This window comes from Pan troglodytes, chromosome 7, assembly GCF_028858775.2.
Source record: "Pan troglodytes isolate AG18354 chromosome 7, NHGRI_mPanTro3-v2.0_pri, whole genome shotgun sequence".
NCBI lineage: Eukaryota > Metazoa > Chordata > Mammalia > Primates > Hominidae > Pan > Pan troglodytes.
In genome coordinates this window covers 153,163,238-153,182,957 of record NC_072405.2, presented here as the reverse complement: position 1 = coordinate 153,182,957, position 19,720 = coordinate 153,163,238, and the positions used below count along the sequence as shown (strand labels likewise).

At 47.0% G+C, this 19,720-nt stretch overlaps 1 protein-coding gene across 2 annotated transcripts; it reads right to left on the bottom strand.

The window, feature by feature from the left end:
- Nucleotides 1-727: 727 nt before the first annotated feature.
- GML (glycosylphosphatidylinositol anchored molecule like) lies at nucleotides 728-12,829 on the bottom strand. 2 transcript variants are annotated; one of them, NM_001419780.1, is given in 4 exon segments: nucleotides 728-1,184; nucleotides 6,356-6,463; nucleotides 7,071-7,165; nucleotides 12,746-12,829. In NM_001419780.1, coding segments are annotated over 3 exon segments (477 nt in total). In that variant the 5' UTR covers nucleotides 7,144-7,165; nucleotides 12,746-12,829; the 3' UTR covers nucleotides 728-888.
- Between the last annotated feature and the right edge of the window lie 6,891 nt (nucleotides 12,830-19,720).

The following is a 19,720-nucleotide window of genomic DNA, read 5'->3' as shown; positions in this document are numbered from 1 at the left end:
AAAAATTTCCAAAACTTGAAGAAGAGATAAATATTCAGGTACAGGAAAGTTAGAGAACACCAAAGAGATCTGACCCAAATAGGACTACCCTGACACATATAATAATCAAACTCTTAAAGGTCAAGGACAAAAAGAGGACCCTAAAAGTGGCAAGAGAAAATAGGCAGACATGTAAAGGAGCTCCAGTTCATCTGGCAACAGAATTCTTAAGGGAAACTCTACAGGCCAGGAGTGAGTGGTATGACATTTTGAAAGTGTTGAACAGAAAAAAAAAATCCTGAACTGTCATCCAAGAATAATGTATCCAGCAAAACTGAACTTCAAATATGAAGGAGAAATAAAGTCTCTCCCAAACAAAAGCTGAGAGAATTCACCACCACCACATCTGTCTTACAAGAAACACTAAAGGGAGCTCTTCAAACTGAAAGAAAAAAACACTCATGTATAAAAAGAAAACATCTGAAAGTATAAAACCTAGGGTAAAATTAAGTACACAGACAAACCAAAATATTGCAATGCTGTAACTGCAGTGTGCAACCCACTCATAACTTTAGTATGAAGCGCAAAGACAAAACTACCAAAATCAATTAATAGCTACAGCAACTGATTATAATAAAACCACAAAGTAATCCCTGAATACAGAGCAAGGGAGGGAAGAACAGATATGAATAGGGACTCCACTATGAGTGCTCAAGTACATGCAGGCAAACAAATGCTCATGAACATCTCCACTAAACAATATTTTTTTAATTTTTCTCTTACAACAAACCATAAATGGGCCACCTAGAGGAGCAGTGGATAAGGGTCTCTGGCTTAGAAGGGAATAATGGAGAGCAACATTTCTCTGCGGAACAGGTGAAGATGGTCAGACCCTCCAAGGTGGGGTCCTCATGGCAATATATTGCTGACTATGATAGAGGCAAAACTCAGCAACAGTTTTGACACCCCCAGCCTCACAGTTCCTTCTGGAAGCTCCTCCTCAGTTACTTCATCGGGTAACATGTCCCTTTCAAGATTAGTAGGTCCTCCTGCATTGCAAACCATGCTATTACAACAACGAACCCAGTAGAAGCTATTAGTTTTAAAGATTTTTCTTGGGGCTTCAGGAGGCTGTTCAGCTGCATATACAAATGTGCAGTTGTTTGTACAGTTCTTATAAACAAGTAGTTCACGAGAATTTATGCCTAAAAAAAGAAGCAGCAATGAAAATAATTGATTTCACATTTTCTGCTTGTAAATATTGAAGCACATACACCTCACATTCAACCATAATTAGCTCCATGTACACATTCTACACTCCCAGCTGTGATAAAATTGTCTAGAACACTTGACTGAGAGAGAACATCCAAGTCCACTAGCGGGTCTCATCACTCCCAGAACAACTTCTTCTGGAGATAGTTTTCTATCTAAGCTGCCATCTTTAGGCCTCTGGCCCTCCCAAAATGATATCATGGTACCTTGCCATGTAGCTACACGCAATGAAATGTCCTGTTCATTTCTTATGGTAAGAATTCTAGAGCCCGAGAAATTAAATGCAGACCAGAAATCATGTTTCACTTATGGTCTAGAGATCACATGGACCTTTAACAGAGGTGTCCATATTAATGTAGCCTTAACTAGATTTTCTGCAGTTGGCAAGACCCTTCTAGGGTAAACTCCTTCCTGGGACCCTCAGCCTGGTGTTTCAGTCTCCTGGACCAACATATAAATGCTCTTGAGCCCTTGGTGCCAACCTCCTCCCCAGTACAGACTTGATGCACCTTTCCAACTAGGTACATGTTATCCGATGGACAAGCCCTCTGGTGAAGGTTATCGATCGCAACTAATGTGATCACGACTAATGTGATCAATAATCTTCACTAGAGGGCTTGTCCAGTGGCCTCAGCTGACCAATGCCACCTGACCAAAGCTGCATCTAACACCTCCTTCAAGAATCCCTGGGTTAAATACCTTGGCCCTCATCACTACTTCTGTTCCCCTTGAAGTCTATCCAGTGTTTACACAAATACTTTATTCTGGAACTTACCATAATTGATTTATCTATTCATGGCTCTGGGTCTTGTCCCCTCTATAACACCAGAAACAACTGATGAATACGAACCAGTCACTTGTTTTCTGTTATTTTCCATTTTAAAAGTTTATTGGAGTTCACCATTCTACAGAAATGTGCCTGACCATAAGTCCACAACTCAATGGATTGTCACCAAGTGCCCACAGCCAGTACTCAGCATGCAGCATCAGAAACAGAGCTGCAAGAGAGCCCCAGGATTCTTCACTCTGTTCCTCCACGCAGACACTGCTGTGAGCAGCCCAGGCCAAAGACAGGAAATGTATGGGCTTCTAAACCTATAGGTTAGTTCTGTTTGGTTTTGAACTTTATGAAATGAAATTATACATTATATCTGCTTTTGTGGATGGCTTCTTTTGCTCTAATCTGTGTTTATGAAATTTATCCCTATTGTTGCACACTGTTGTATATTGTTCATTCTCAAAATTGCATAGCATTACATTGGTGAACATACCACAATTTATTGTTGATGGACATTGAGGTTGTTTCTGGTTTTTGTCTACTCCAAATAGTGCTGCAATGAATACTCTTGTCTTGTATTTGCCTTGAGGTGAGCCTGTATAAGCTTTTTTATAATTAGCTATGTACCTAGGAGTAGAAGCGCTGAGTCTCAGTGTTTGATACGCAGCTTTAGCAGACAACGTCGAAGAGTTTTCTACACTGGGTTGAACTTATCTATAGTCTGAGGGATTGTGCACACTTCAGAACCCTGACAACACGTGGTATGATCACTTTAGGATATTGAGTCATTTCCTGTGGTGTTATTGTGTTGTGGTTTTAAGCTGCATTTCTTTCAAGAAGAACGACAGTGAACAACTTTTCTTATGTATGTTACACATTCAGACACCATTTTCTGGCAAATTCCCTTTAAACCTTTTGTTTAAATTTCCATTGATCAGTTTTTTATTAATTCATAGGAATAAGTTCATTATATTATGAACACAAGTACTTCAGTAAATACATGTTTTGAAATGCTTTTTCCTCATCCGTGGCTTGCGGTTATACTATTTCACAGGTATCTTCTTAGGAACAGAAGTTTTGAAGTTAAAGGTAATTCAACCTATCAATTTCATTCTTATGTGACTAGCACTATTTTGTTCGATTTTTTAAATTCTTAATTCCTAAAAGTCATAAATACAGCATTTTACATTTTTCTCTAAAAACTTTATTGGTTTAATATTTACATTGAGATCTACAAACCATCTGAAACTGCTTCTTTTATATGGTGCAGATATTGTGTATAAATATCTAACATATCCACCACTGCTCAGCGCAGAGAAGTGTCTTTACCTACTGCACTGCAGGGTCAACTTTGTCAGAGATCAAGAAACCAGAAGTATGTGGCTTTTTCTGAATTATTTCTCTTCTAGTGTTGTTATCTTTCAATCCTGACCACAGGATCCAACACCAAACCGTTTTGATTAAGGAAACTATATGAATAATTTTGATAGTTCAGAGCACAAGTCCTCGAGCTTTTTTCTTTTTCCCCAAGACTGCTTTGGCTATTCCTAGCCCTTCATATTTTCAAAAAGCATTCGGCACCAACTTGTCAAAACACAAACACACCCCTGCTGAGACTTTGACTGAAATTCTTTTGGATTTGTAGGTTAATTGGAGAAGAGATATCCTTACTCTTTTGATTCTCATGATCCATAAGTATAGTGTACAATTCCATGTGTTTAAGTCTTTAATGGTGTTTTAAGTCTTCAATAGTGTTCTTGCAGTTTGAGTGTTGAAATCTTGCACAAATCCAGTTAGATTTGTGGTACTTGATTTTGTGATACTTTAAAGAGCACCATTCCTTGGATTTCATTTTCAATCTGTTTCTTGATGTACAAAAGGACAACTGATTTTGTAAACTGATTTTTGAATACTTATCTTGTATCCAGGATCTTTCCTAAAGATATCTGTTATTTGAAGTTTGTTGTCTCTGATGAATAGTAAGCAGTTTAAATTCTTTCTTTCTCCTCTCCATGAGACTTAATACTTCCTCTTGCCTAACTGAACTACCTAAGAACTCCAGTTCCATTGGGAATAGAAGTGGTGATGGTAGACATTTCCCTCAGAGATTTGGAAAGGGTGTTGGATTTTATCAAAACATTTCAGCATCTACAATCATCTCTGCCCTTTTCTTTGTTAATATGGTGAATTAAACTGATGGGTTTCAAATTGTAAACCACATTGCAATTCTGTTATTGAATCCACAAGGTAGTGGGGTTATGGTGTGTGTGTGTGTGTGTGTGTGTGTGTGTGTGTGTGTATGAACCCTTTATTTTAAAAATAGTTTTAGGTTTTCAGAAAAGTTGCAGAGATAGTGCAGAGTTCCTATATGCCTCATACCCAGGCCCCTTGTCTCAGGACACTGCCTGCGTTTCTTTCCATAGAGGTCTTTTGCTTACCATCCTGCACAGCCCCAGAAATCAGCAAATCTCCTGAAAGGAGAAATGTCCCAGCATTCCAGCATTCCCAATTTCTTTGTCCTAATATCCATCAGGGTTCATTCAGGAAAATGGAGCCTCTAAAACAGTCTAGGTCTAAGTTATTAAATAAAAGTGTTACAGCTGCCATGACCATGGGGGAGCCAAGAAAGGAAGTCAGTCAGGTAAGGCTGAAGATCAGAGGAACAGTCCGGAGCTAGGTCACTTACACTGGGGCAGGCTGGAACAGCCCAACTCTGCAGGGCAATATCAAAGGCCATGCACCGTTATCCTCTCAAGTAAGGCTGTGCAGAGGAGTCTCTTGCAGAGACGTTTAAACTGCGCCACTGGAGTACCCATCACCTAGGCAGGCCAGTGGCCAAATACCTGCTGGAGTCTTAGAATTGCTTTCAGTCAAAGGCTCAAAAGTGGAGAAGATGGGGTGGACATGAAGGAGGACAGATTGGTGTCCACCAGTGTCCTTCACTTCACTAAACCATCGTGACCTTCCAGAAGAGTGATCTCTGCTTCACCCATACCTTGCGAATCTCACTCAAGTTCCTCTTTTTGCCAACTATTACCCCATGAGGGAGTTATGGGAAAGATAGTTCTCAGCCTCATTTAGAGGCAGTAATCCCAACATGACAAAACCATGCCATCAAGGTCCCCAGCAGTGGCCACTGTGGAGACAAAGCCCAGATTCTCAGCCTCCTGCCCATGTCCCAAATCAGCAGTTGGTCTGAAGAAGAGGTGTGTATGAGTCTCTTCTCACGCTGCTATAAAGAACTGCCCGAGACTGGGCAATTTATAAAGGAAAGAGGTTTAACTGACTCACAGTTCCGCGTGGCTGGGGAGGCCTCAGGAAACTTACAATGACAGCAGAAGGGGTAGCAAACACATGCTTCAAATGATGGCAGGAAGGAGAAGTGCCGGGGAAAAGCTCCTTATAAAACCATCAGATCTTGTGGGAACTCACTATCACGAGAACATCATGAGGGTAACCACCCACATGATTCAACTACCTCCCACCAGGTCCCTCCCATGACACACGGGGATTATGGGAGTTACAATTCAAGATGAGATCTGGGTGGGGACATAGCCAAACCACACCGAGGTGGTAATCAGGGGATTATTTTTGCACAAAGCTTAGAACACAGAATGACATGTGAAGTTGCAAGCACAACCACAGACACCGGGGACAAAAGGGCTACAGGAAAGGCCCTGAGCAGGGCCCCAGACAAGGCCTCCACCTGTGCGCCAGGACATACACTGGCTGCACCCTCCCTGCTTGCTCCATTGGTCACTGGGCCTCTGGCCATACATCTTCTGCAGGTTAGGGCCCTGGGGAGAGAGGGCACCAGAGGGCTCTGAGGAAGAAGCAAGAGCATCCTGGAAGTGCAGGCTGTGCCCTGACCTCATGCTTGTCCTTCCCATCTGTGTGTGGTAGGTTTTTCCCTGGGGGGAGTCCATGGCCCATCCACTGCTTTGACCTGCCGAGCTGGAGGCACTCTCTAGACTACCAGAAATTGAATGGCCAGTGAGGACTCGCCCAGGCAGCATGGGGTGTCTACACACACAACCAGGAACAGTAGAGGCTCTGAGGTCCAGCAATGCTCCTACCCCCTGGAGACGCTGCAGATGTGTGGACAGATTGTACTACTTTGCAGAGTACCTGGCTCTACAAGATGATGCATGCTGGCCTATCATGAGGCTGAGACCAAAGCGTGCAGAAACGCACTCAGGATGGGAGGACATGAGGGAAGGGGAAACAGAGCTGGGTGCAGAGAAGAAAGCAGACTGGCCCTGGCCCCAGAAACTACCCAGGTAGGGGACTAATCTACAATGTGTCAAAATGACAAAGAGTACTTACGAATGGAGATTGTCATACAGCGCCTAATATGATACGGACATACTCTAATGTTGGGACAGTTGAAGTCATTTATGACCGCACAGTCATGGCATCTCAAACTGTAAGTCCCTGAGAGGGGAGAAAGCAGGCTTCAGGCTTCTGCTCCACCACGCCTTTTCCACCCATTACCAGCTCACTCCACCCTTCTTCAACGGCCAGCCCTTCGCCTCTGCTTCCAAGGACTTCTCCTAGCCTGCACAGCTCAGCTCTCTATGCAGTCTGAGTCTGGCCCAGGCTAGCTCCTGGGAGGGAGGCCAGGCACAAGGAGAGCTTTCCCTGCTCTCCAACGCAGGCTCCAGAGAGCGCCACTGGTGGTCACACATGGGATTGCTATGCTCTGCAGACCTGGCTCACCTCGCCAAGGAAGACTGGATACTCACAGGGGTCCGGCATCCTCCTGGGTTTCCCTGGACAGAGCCCCTCCTGCCTGGCGCTGATGGGGAAGGGCCACATCAAGGTTCCCCCTTGGTCCCTGGTCAGCTGTTCCTTCATCCTAACCCTCTCCTTGCTCATGACTACTCCTGGACTGCCCTAGTGCCCACCCCTGATTACACAGACAATGCAGGCCCCAGCTAACGGAGACTTGCTCCACGTTGCAGCCAATCATCCCAGTGACCCCCAGCACCCCAGGTGAATTCTCGTCCTCTCCAGGACAGTGAGAGGGAATGACACTTACACTGAGCGCGCATGGTGGCATTGGCTGCCACCAATGGGAGCTCCATGGCTAGGAGTAAGGCAAAGAGGAGCATCACTTCACGCAGGAGCCTGGACCTGAAGGGAAGGAGCCCCATACAACACGTTAGTGAGCCATGGCTCCTTGGCCAGCTCTATGCCCCTGGCCTCAAGGGCCTCATGAGTCTCCCTGACTCTGCCCACCTGAATGCCTCCCCCACTGGGCCAGTAGCTCCTCGGGTAAGGCACTGGGGTCGGGCAGGTCTCACCCACACACGAGGCTTCGCCAGGCCTGTGCCCTCACCTCAGACAAACTCGCTGTCACTCCTCGAGCCAGGGAGGTCCTGGGCTGCTTCATGTGGCAGCTCACCCAAGGGTCCCCACGCTCCGAAATATTTTTCTGTATCTGCTGGTTGATTCTGAACCTCAACAGCGGCTTGTGAAATGTTCTCAAATACTCCGCCCACTGACGCGCTTCCCGCTCCCACACACAGCTCAGCAACACGAGGGCCGAGGTGACTACAGAAGGGGAGCGAGGGCAGAACATGCCAGAAGCCCAACTTGAAGGCATCCTCAGTGTCATTACGAGAGAACTCCCCTCCCAAAATCAAGTCTTCCTTCACCCTGGGCATCACTGAGCCATCAGCTAATTACTGGCAAGGGGAGGGTCTGGGGCACCTCACACCTGAGTCCTGATGCCAGCACTGTGGGCTCAGAAACGCCCCCCAGGTCACCAATCAGTTGCCACAACTGAGACATTTTCTCGCAGGGACCCAACTGCACCCTTACTCCTGCAAACGCGCTGTCTCCATCCCCTACCCCCCTTCAGCAGCCCAACTCAAGGGGGAAGCTCCATCTCCCTGGTTGGGAGCAGGTCAGCCCGCAGTGCTCAGTGGGGCAACTCCCTGGGCCCAGCTGCTGATGCCTGCTGACTCCCCTCACGCGAAGGCCCCACCTGGAGGGGGTCAGAGCCTGATCTGTAGCTCCCTCCACCGCAGGAGCAGCTGGGGCTACAGAACTAGAAGCTGACTGTGCAGCAAGAAGCCACACCCCAGGGATAGGGACGATCAGGATCCAGTACCCACTTTGCCCCACCCTGTGTACCAAGTCCAGCTCCAGTGGGCGAGGCTGAGATTCAAAATGCCCCTAGCCCTAGGTCATCAAGTTTGGGAAAAAAGATGGGCTGGTACCTCTGGGATGCAGGAGACCAAGACTGAGGGCCTGTCAGTGTCCACCCTTGGAAGGGGCTCCTGACTCACCCGGCCAGCCAGCCTCCCTAGGTGGATCTCCTACCCACTCCATGCCCATTCCCCTGAGACCCAGCAGCCCCATCTCCACTCTGTCCTGCCTGCTTTCCCTGGATGCCTCCTTCACTCATCCAACACTTGCTCCCAAAGCTGGGCTCAAGGGCACCTACTGACCCAGAGCATGTACACTGAGGCCCTCTTCCTCCATGAGGGCACAGCAGACATTCTGAACACCCTTCCACTGTCAATGCCCAGAGCACATGCAGGAAAACTCCCATCAAATGTGTTCACTGATTTCCAGCTGGATCTTGGGGCAGATGGGAAAATACCCAAGAGCTACAATGGAATACTAGAAGAAAGCAAACTGGAAAGTCCACAGTAACTGTATGATTTCCTGGGGCACAGGTTGACACCCAGCGCCCAGAGCTTTAGGATTTTGTAGTAGAACAGGTCCTGGAGACAGAGCCAGGGCCGAGGTGAGTGGGAAATGAGAGCTTGGATTCCTTCACAGAGCATGGATCCTCTAGACTAAAGGTGTCAGAGAAGCAGAGTGGGCTAGAAAATGTGGATCATCAGCATCAGCAAACAGAGACCCTGGTAACTTCGGGCCTCATCTTCCAGAGGATGCATGAAAACAGTGTGTTTCCCAGGAATTCCTTACCCAGAGGCTTTCTCAACAGTCAGTCTGGAGTTAGAACGTGTATGACTGTGTGATCATAAACCCCAGACACAAAAACCACTTGCAAGTGGTCATGAGTCATCCTCACCCTGGGAAGCCAACAGAAACCATCACTGGAGGGGGACATACCCTCCACTCAGACCCCCAGTCTCCGGTTGACTAATGACAAATACAAATGTGCCACAGATAACCAGAGGCACAGAAGTGATTAAGCCCCCAGGAGCAAAGGCAGAAGAAACAAAATCTCCAAGTTAGACTCCCAAGGAATTCCCATATAGGAATGATTGGAGGCAAATGTAAACATACAGCCTTGAAAAGTCAGGAAAAAATCAGGTCACTTCCACTTCTACATGGGATGCAGTAGGTTGTGGCTGCTCAGAATGTGACAACCAGGCAAATCAATCCACAGAGTTAAAAGTCACATTTGAAAGGCCCTTGGACAGATATGGAAGCACCAAGGCCCACGTAAACTGAAATTCCGAAGAGGGCGAACCCTTCCCAGGGTACCCTTTGTCACTGCAAATACATTTGTCAGTTTGGGCACCAGCTGAAAGCCAGGCTGGCTACAGACAGGGACTCCAGTAGGGAATGCAAACCAGAGTGCCGTCTTGGCTCACGGGGGACCAAAGTGGCCCAGAATCTCCAGGTACCTAAAGATCAAGACAGTTTTCCCATGGAAGAGCCTCCAAGTGCTGTGGTGGGAGGGACCCTGGGGAGTCAGAGAAGGCCAAGTAGAATCCCCCCCAGTGTGGCAGATCCCAGGAGACAGAGTGCCCCTAGAAGGAGCCTGCCACAGTCACACCACTGGTCTCCATCATAAGCCAGTGGCCCGGATGGAACAGGTGTGTGGGATGAGGTTCAAGGGGAAAGTCAAAGCCTAGAAAGGGAAACCTGTCCGAGCTGAGGACTCGGTGTGAAAGGTGAGCATACAAATTGGGTCACCCTTGTCACACCCAACTAAGGCAGAGTGCCAGGTAGGGAGACCATTCAGCACTCAGGATAGAAAACATTGCTCCAAGAATGTACTTCTCTGAGGCCTGACTGCTGAAACTGCCTGCGGTAACCTGAAACCAGTTTTATCTGATGGCTACTGAGACCACCTGCTGCAACTCTAAGCCTCGGTTCACCCACTGCTGTCACTGATTCACTCATTAACCAGAGCTTGCCAGCTCCCCAAAATCCTACTAGTGCCAATGAAACTCAGACAGCAATATGTACTATTTCTCTTCTTTATAAAAAAGAGACATAGTTTCTTTTTTTTTTTTTTTTTTTTTTGAAACAGAGTCTCGCTCTGTCCTGCAGGTTGGAGTTGGAGTGCAATGGCGTGATCTCGGCTCACTACAACCTCCACCTCCAGGGTTCAAGCAGTTCTCCTGCCTCAGCCTCCTGAGTAGCTGGGACTATGGGCGCACGCCACTACGCCCAGCTAATTTTTGTATTTTTAGTAGAGACGGGGTTTCACTATGTTGGCCACACTGGTCTTGAACTCCTGACCTCAAGTGATCTGCCTGCCTCAGCCTCTCAAAGTGCTGGGATTACAGGTGTGAGCCACTGCAAATTTTAAAAATCCTTCTCTTTGTTCTTCGGACATACTGAATGCCAGCCCGTCTACCCCCATACCCCTAATTACAATTATTTCCTCCCAAAGAAAAGATTTCAATTTCAGAAAGTCATCTATTTTATTTGACTTCAACACGAGACAAGCCACACTCTGTAGGAGAAGGGGAAGGGCACCGCTCAAGATGGCTTCAGTTAGGGTTAGAGACAGGGCCGGCTCCAGAGGCAGCCAGGGTCAGATTGAAGCTGCAAGCATCCCAATTGGCCTCCACCTTTGAGCAAGCCAGTAGTCCAGGCCTTCCCACAGGCTCCTGGAGAGAGGAGAGGGCACACATCCCCAGTAGTAACATACAACCGCCTCCAAGCTTTCCAGCTATTTTGTACGCAACGCAAGATGTTCAATAAAAACATCACAGGATATGTAAGAATTAGGAATAAATTATTGCTAATCAATAAAACAACAATAGAAATAAACCCACAGTTCACTCAAATGTTGACATTAGCATACAAGTACTTTAAAAATTCTAATGAGAGCATTAAAGAGCAAGAGAAAAAGATTACTAAATTGATTTTTTAAAGATGAAAAAATTTTAAAAATAACAGGATGTGTAAGAGGCAGAAATAAGGGACTATAGTATGAATTATTTCTACACCACCATACTTCTGACCCTAAATATGTGAGTTTTTACACACGAACCAGTTCTCCAACTCTCTGGACACTGACTGTCCAACATTTCAATTCAATTCTGACACTGCCTTGAGTAGGGCAGACCCCACAGGTGAAGGGCTCAGTCCCACCCTAATGCCCCCACTTCAGATGCCAATCACAAGTCTGGGCCACGTGTACTTCTGACTGCCCAGTTATAAATCAAGGGTTTCCAAGACCACCTCCTCCTAGACAATTTGCTAGAACAGCTTACAGAGCACAAGAAAACAGTTTACTTACTATTACCAGTTTATCACAAAGGTGACAACTCAGGAACCGTGAAACGGAAGAGATGCATGGGGCAAATACAGGGTAAGCTTAAGATGGCTTCAGACAAAAAGAGTAGGAATATTTTATTATCAGCAGACCCACTACAAGAAATACTGAGTTTATAACATATATAGAAATAAAGTATATGACAATATCACAAAGCAAAGGAGGCTGTAGAACTGAAAGGCAGAAACAGTTACGTCAGCGTCGGCGAGTGCAGGCTTCCAGGCAAAAAACATTGCAAGAGGTGACAAGGACAGATACTTCAGAGCCGAATGCAGTTTCGGACACTCAGAGTCCATTTTCTGACTATGGTGGCATTAAGCAATAAGTCACCCCAGAAGGATTAACTGGAAAATCCTCATCTGTTTGGAACTTAAGAACACACCTCCAAATAAGAAATGGACCCCCAAATCCTTCTCAATAGAAGTCAAGAATATTTTGGGCAAAGTCATAATAAAGAATGAAAAATAGAAACCTGGCAGAAGTAGCCTGAAGGGACACGGAAGGAAAAGCAGGGCTCCATTAGAAAAGGCAAAAAGACTGGAAACGAAGGCCTCCTTCTCTCCTTCGACAGCAAGGAGCCAGAAAAGAATGAGCAGCAGAACGTGGCAAGGGCTGCGGCCCGAGACCCCCGCCTTGGGGAATCACAGACAGTGTGGGGGTGGGGCGGCCCCCGGGACACCCCGAGGGAAGGGGGCTCAAGAACTGAACGGAGCCCCAGCCCCAGACTCTCGAGGGAAGTTGAGCTGTAAGGGGAGGGGGACCCTGGGACCCCTGAGGGAAGCGGAGTTGGGGTGCTGGCATCTCCCTGGGACCCCTGAGCATAGTTGGGGGGTCTCCCTGGGACCCTGATGGGAGTGGAGTTCCAGAGGTCCCCCAGTACCCCTGAGAGGAGCTGAATTAGGGGGTCTCCCTGGGACCCTGAGGGGAATGGAGTAGGGGGCGTCTCCCCAGGAACCTGAGGGGAGTGGAGTTTGAGGGGTCCCCCTGGTACCCCTGAGAGGAGCTGAGTTCGGGGGGTCTCCCTGGGGCTCCGAGGGGAGTGGAGTTCCCAGGGGAGTGGGGGCACCCCATCCAGGGAAGCGCGGCGCACCCCCAGGCGGCGTCCTGGCGGCCCAAGCAGCTGACGAGGAGGCTGCCTGCCGGGCTGCCTCAGCGGGGCCCCTGGGCAGACTCCAGTCTCACGCCTGGGTCCCGACCCGCCTCAGGAAACTGACCTGTGCCCCTCGGAGCCTGCAGTGTGCGTGCCCGCCGCCTCCAGCGATCTGAGCCTCCCGCGCCGACCGCCCCACCCGCTTTCTGGAACTTTCGGGGGCCTCCGCCGGCCGCACAGCTCCGCCCTCCTTCCGGACCCTCAAAGCCCCGTCCCCAGGCTCCAGGCCTCCAGCCCATCTGCCAGTGTTCAAAGGTTGGCAGGGTCGCCCTTGGGGCTCCCAGGTGAAAATATTTCTCACAGAAATCTGCACACCCTGGCTCCATCCATGCTCCCTTTAGGAAAGCCACGGGGAATGTTCTAGAAGCGCACGGCCCTGGCTGCTGGAGAAACGGGACAGCAGCCACCCTCGGCAGCCTGTTGGCACCGCCCAGGCCCACCCTGCCCTCAAGGTCCCAGTCCACCTGCCTCGTTCCTGGACCCTCCCTCTAGGGGGTCCCGCCATCACCATAACCCCTGGGGACCCCGGGAGCCCCTCCGCTCAGGGTGTGACCCCGTCGCCTCTGGAGCCGGCCCTGTCCCTAACCCTGACCAAAGCCAGCTTGAGCGGTGCCCTTGCCCTTCAGCCCCGCCAGCGCCCACCTGTGCAGAGGTTTCAGGGGGAGACCTGCCTGGCTTTCGCTTGAGCTCCTGCCATTTTGCCTCCAAGCTGTGTGTGGCCAGGGACAGCTGGCTTCACCCGAGCATCTCCTACACAGTGTGGCTTGTCTCTTGTCGAAGTCATATAAAATAGGTGAATTTCTGAAATTGAAATGTTTTATTTGGGAGGAAATAACTGCAATTAGGGGCATGGGGGCAGACTGGCTGGCCTTCAGTATGTCCAAAGAACAAAGAAAAGGCTTTTTTAAATTCGCGGTGGCTCACACCTGTAATCCCAGCATTTTGGGAGGCTGAGGCGGGCAGATCATTTGAGGCCAGGAGTTCAAGACCAGAGTGGTCAACATGGTGAAACCCCGTCTCTACTAAAAATACAAAAATTAGCTGGGTGTGGTGGTGCGTGCCTGTAGTCCCAGCTACTCAGGAGGCTGAGGCAGGAGAATCCCTTGATCCCGGGAGGTGGAGGTTGTAGTGAGCCAAGATCGCGCCATTGCGCTCCAACCTGCAGGACAGATCAAGTCTCTGTCTCAAAAAAAAAAAGAAACTATGTCTCTTTTTTATAAAGAAGAGAAATAGTACATATTGCTGTCTGAGTTTCATTGGCACTAGTAGGATTTTGGGGAGCTGGCAAGCTCTGGTTGATGAGTGAATCAGTGACAGCAGTGGGTGAACCGAGGCTTAGAGTTGCAGCAGGTGGTCTCAGTAGCCATCAGATAAAACTAGTTTCAAGTTACCGCAGGCAGTTTCAGCAGCCAGGCCTCAGAGAAGTACATTCTTGGAGCAATGTTTTCTATCCTGAGTGCTGAATGGTCTCCCTACCTGGCACTCTGCCTTAGTTGGGTGTGACAAGGGTGACCCAATTTGTATGCTCACCTTTCACACCGAATCCTCAGCTCGGACAGGTTTCCCTTTCTAGGCTTTGACTTTCCCCTTGAACCTCATCCCACACACCTGTTCCATCCGGGCCACTGGCTTATGATGGAGACCAGTGGTATGACTGTGGCAGGCTCCTTCTAGGGGCACTCTGTCTCCTGGGATCTGCCACACTGGGGGGATTCTACTTGGCCTTCTCTGACTTCCCAGGGTCCCTCCCAGCACAGCACTTGGAGGCTCTTCCATGGGAAAACTGTCTTGATCTTTAGGTACCTGGAGATTCTGGGCCACTTTGGTTCCCCGTGAGCCAAGACGGCACTCTGGTTTGCATTCCCTACTGGAGTCCCTGTCTGTAGCCAGCCTGGCTTTCAGCTGGTGCCCAAACTGACAAATGTATCTGCAATGACAAAGGGTACCCTGGAAGGGCTCGCCCTCTGCGGAATTTCAGTTCATGCAGGCCTTGGTGCTTCCACATCTGTCCAAGGGCCTTTCAAATGTGACTTTTAACTCTGTGGATTGATTTGCCCGGTTGTCACATTCTGAGCAGCCACAACCTACTGCATCCCATGTAGAAGTGGAAGTGACCTGATTTTTTCCTGACTTTTCAAGGCTGTATGTTTACATTTGCCTCCAATCATTCCTATATGGGAATTCCTTGGGAGTCTAACTTGGAGACTTTGTGTCTTCTGCCTTTGCTCCTGGGGGCTTAATCACTTCTGTGCCTCTGGTTATCTGTGGCACATCTGTATTTGTCATTAGTAAACCAGAGGCTGGGGGTCTGAGTGGAGGGTATGTCCCCCTCCAGTGATGGTTTCTGTTGGCTTCCCAGCGTGAGGATGACTCATGACCACTTGCAAGTGGTTTTCCTGCCTGGGGTTTACGATCGCATGGTCATATACGTTCTAACTCCAGCCTGACTGATGATTCTATGGGCTTATGCTTTGCCTAGTATTGGAGGTGTAAAACTCTCTGGATGCCTGATCTAAGGGGCCTGAGGCAGGATGTCTTTATTTCCAAGGTCAGAAGACGGGATGGGTTGCCAGAATAATCTTTATGTGGAACTGTTGTAATCTAGAAGACACAAACTTTACTATTAAGTTAAATAAGCAAAGGCGAAAGATTACTAATAATGAGATAAATATCAAAGGTCCTAGGAAGGGCAAAAACCAAGTGAGACTCAGGAGGGTGCTTTTTATTGTTGACCAGCTATAGTTAGGATCACAGCCTTGGTTGTATTTATGCAACTGGGCAGCTCGCTCATATATTTTACGTTCATCTTCTTCTATTTGACCTGAGGTGTTTACGTAAGTGCAGCAGGTTTTATTACTTATAGTGCATACTCCTTGTTCAACCAATAAGTATAATACTCTCATGCTAACCTGTCATCAATTATTATATCTGCAAAGGAATCAAGGGAGAGTTTTAATGTTTCTAAGTGTCTCCTGTTTTATGAGACAGTGCGTAGAATGAAGAAGTAAAGTTTTGAAGAGTTGCCTCATAATAGGCAAATTTTCCCCATGGGATGGGTAAGCCAATGGCAGCCTCAACCCCAGCCAATATAAGGCGAATTGCCCACTTAGCTCTCAGGTAAGTGATGGTATATAATTGTACATTATAGGGTGTTGCCTGTCTTATTGTACATTGACCCCTGAACCAAATGTTATCAATACGCTGGTAACCATTGAGTTCATGGTCCCAAATGAGAGATAAGCTATTTATATGCTGATTGAATAGGTGACCACATGACCATAGGTATCCACTGGGGGTGCAAACCTGTATGGGATGAGAGTTGTTAAGGAGGCTGAGTAGGAGGGACTAAGGATGCTAGTTATCTGTTTATTTCCAAAACAACAGCTTTAGGTATTCTAAGAGTTCACAAGTGTTGGCCATAGTGTCTTTCTCAGGTGCCTGTGGGGACTCATAAGAAACGGGCTTAATCTTAGACAGGTGTATCCAGCTAGTGAGTCCTTGAAGTTTAACGGCAATGGGGGTGCTCAACAATGCCTGATGAGCCCCTCCATCTTGGCTGTAACTGATCCTCAGAGGATCCTTCTTTCCAGGTTTTTAATAAGATGAAGTCTTCTGGTTGAACAGAGGAGCTATGAATATTCATGAAGGTGGTCCTGACGCAAACATATTTTAAAACGTTCCTGTAACTTACACCTCTGTCTACCCTGGGGTGCAGACTTCATCCCTGCCTGGCAGGGTCTTCGATCCAGTCTGTTTTGTCAGTCTTATGACCTCTATTTTAATTTTAATGCTGGTCAGTTGTGCCTGAATTCCAAGGTGGGGGAAAGGTATAGTGAGGCTTGTCCATGCCTTCCCCGCCCCCTGACTACCAGCTCCACTTCCCCTCCTGGCCTAAACTAGTTTTTCAGGTTTTTGGCCTAAGGGGGCCCCATTCTGCTGGGGATGGGGGTGCTTAGGATTTTATTTATTTATTTACGTTTATTTTCCTCCTTTTTTGTCAAGGTATGCCAGAGGCAGTGTCAACAGCCACGCTTCTATTTTGTCCCATGTGGACACTGGAGTGGGAGTGGTGGGCAACCTGCCCTGGGTCCATCATGCCCCTTGGTGGAATTCCTGTGGCCAAGGGACTTTGAGTCAAAAGACTTAGAGCCAATGAAGTACTCTAGGCCAGATGGGAATGTAGGTGGGCAGGCACTCATTAATCTTAAACCCCCTTCAGCAACATGAGAACCAAAAATCAAAAGCCAAAAGGCAAGGTTACAAAATTGGCTTCTTTATACATTCTGTGTATGAGCTACTGTCATCATGGTTTGTGGCAATTAGCTACACAAAACACAAGCACTTTGTTCAGCCATTTAGGCATTTGTGTGCCTGTCCTTTATTTGGAAGGTTTGCACTCATTTTATTCCTCAAAACTGGCCCTGAAAACACTTATGACACTCCCTGGGCCTGGTGGGAGTAAATTTTGGAGGTAAAAGAAAACATAAAGAATTAACAACATTTTAAAGAAAAAGGTCATAAGCCCTATCTAATTTTGAGAATGCCAGGAAATAAGTTAAACATTTAAATTATTTAGTATAAAGGCATAGAACAAATTATATTATTTCAGATAAAGGTAAAATTCTGAAATGAATCATAATGTTTTGGAATACAGGCCTGTCCTTGTGTCTCATGAAAGCAGTTTACGTTGTCCCCTTTGCCCAGGTCTAAAGACGAGGCTTCGATTAACCTGAGTTTTTGTCAGATACTGGTGGAAGTCAGTGCCTTCTTTAGACGTGTGCCCAGGAGTCAAGGGCCTGCAACAGGTTATTAACTGAGCACAAGGATTAGCTAACAACTCCTGATAAGGGCAGTTTCAAGGGGGCTGAAGGGAATCCTTTAACTAATTTTCTTCCAATATATAATTATCAGGCTGGAGGTGGTGATACTGGAGTTCATGGTCTACCTGGAAGCTATACAAAGATTTTATAACCTCACAGAGATTAATTTTTATAGGTTTAATAAGCCCCAGCGAGGACACTAAATCGGAGACTTAATTTAGGATTTTGATTTTGAGAATATTTGTTAAAGATGTTAAAAGGCTCAAAACATTTGATCAAAACAGAATCACAGGTCATTGTAACAGTTACTCATTTTGAAGGGGTGGCCTGCCCCTCCACATGTGTGGGTGTTTCTCGTCGCATGGGATGAGAGACTGAGAAAAGAAGGAGACACAGAGACAAAGTATAGAGAAACAATAGTGGGCCCAGGGGACCGGCGCTCAGCATAAGGAGGACCCGCACCTGCGGTCTCTGAGTTCCCTCAGTATTTATTGACCATTATCTCTACCATCTCGGAGAGGGGGATGTGGCAGGACAATAGGGTGATAATGGGGAGAGGGTCAGCAGGAAAACATGTGAACAAATGTCTCTGTGTCATAAACAAGTTTAAGAATAGGTGCTGTTCTTTGATGTGCACATACATAAACATCTCAGTGCATTAAAGAGCAGTATTGCTGCCAGCATGTCTCACCTCCAGCCTTAAGGCGGTTTTCTCCGATCTCAGTAGGTGGAACATACAATCGGGTTTTACACTGAGACCTTCCATTGCCCAGGGACCAGCAGGAGAGAGATGCCTTCCTCTTATCTCAGCTGCAAAGAGGCCTTCCTCTTTTACTAATCCTCCTCGACACAGACCCTTTATGGGTGTCGGGCTGGGGGACGGTCAGGTCTTTCCCTTCCCACGAGGCAATATCTCAGATTATCACATGGGGAGAAACCCTGGACAATACCTGGTTTTCCTCGGCAGAGGTCCCTGCGGCCTTCCGCAGTGTATTGTGTCCCTGGGTACTTGAGATTAGAGAGTGGTGATGACTTTTAACAAGCAAACTGGCTTCATGCACTTGTTTAACAAAGCACATCCTGCACCCTAAATCCATTAAACCTTGAGTCGACACAGCACATGTCTCTGTGAGCACAGGGTTGGGGGTAGGGTTACAGATTAACAGCATCTCAAGGCAGAAGAATATTTCTTAGTACAGAACAAAATGGAGCTTCTTATGTCTACTTCTTTCTACATAGACACAGTAACAGTCTGATCTCTCTTTCTTTTCCCCACACATTTAACCAAGAGTAATAATAAAGAAGACATTACGAGCAATACAGAAAGTCATATGGATGTAAAAACCTTAAGCCTTTTAAATGTCAGGGTTTTTTTTTTTCAATAGAAAACCTAATAAAGACAGCATAAGAATTATCTTGATAAAATATAAAATCTTGCATTTTTTAAAAAAGCCAGCTGATAGGCTGGGTGTGGTGGCTTACACCTGTAATCCCAGAAATTTGGGAGGCCGAGGTGGGCAGATCACTTGAGGTCAGGAGTTAAAGACCAGACTGGCCAACATGGTGAAACCCCATTTCTACCAAAAAATACAAAAATTAGCTGAGCATGGTGGTAGGTGCCTGTAGTCCCAGCTACTGGGGAGGCTGAGACAAGAGAATGGCTTGAACCCGGGAGGCAGAGGTTGCAGTGAGCTGAGATTGTGTCACTGCACTCCAGCCTGGGCAACAAAGTGAGACCCAGTCGCAAAAAAAAAAAAAAAAAAAGTAAAGCCAGCTAATAAAAAGGCAGAGAAAACCTTCTGCAGTGAGACTGCTTCTCCTTACGGGAAGCCCATTTAGATAACCTGGAAGACAAACTTGAGGAAAGAAGTGCTTGAATGCACAGGAACAGTGTTTAAGGTTATGAGCATATGTGACTCTTAGGAACAGCATGAGAAGTTTTCTGATTACACTGAAAATTTAGACACAGCAAGAAAAGCCAAGAATATAAAATCAAGTTATGCTAGAAGAAAACATTGCTTTTCTAGACCTTCAAGATAAAACATTTTAGCATCAGGCCATTGCAATAGTTAAAACTGGAGGAAAAAAGGGGTGCAGGAGCTGACCAAAAATGCTGAAGGAGAGGGTCATCATCTCAGGCCTGCTTAAGGAGAAAAAACTGAATGAGAGGGTCATGATCTCAGACCTTTTCAAGGAGGAAAAAGCTGAAAGCAGTGAGA

Coding starts and splice junctions, on each gene's coding strand:
- GML (XM_016959973.4), bottom strand. CDS start 7,185: ATGGGGCTCCTTCCCTTCAGGTCCAGGCTCCTGCGTGAAGTGATGCTC. Junction 6,464..7,070: donor TGCCACCATGCGCGCTCAGT/GTAAGTGTCATT, acceptor CTCCCCTCTCAG/GGACTTACAGTTTGAGATGC. Junction 1,185..6,355: donor CTGTATGACAATCTCCATTC/GTAAGTACTCTT, acceptor TTCTTTTTTTAG/GCATAAATTCTCGTGAACTA.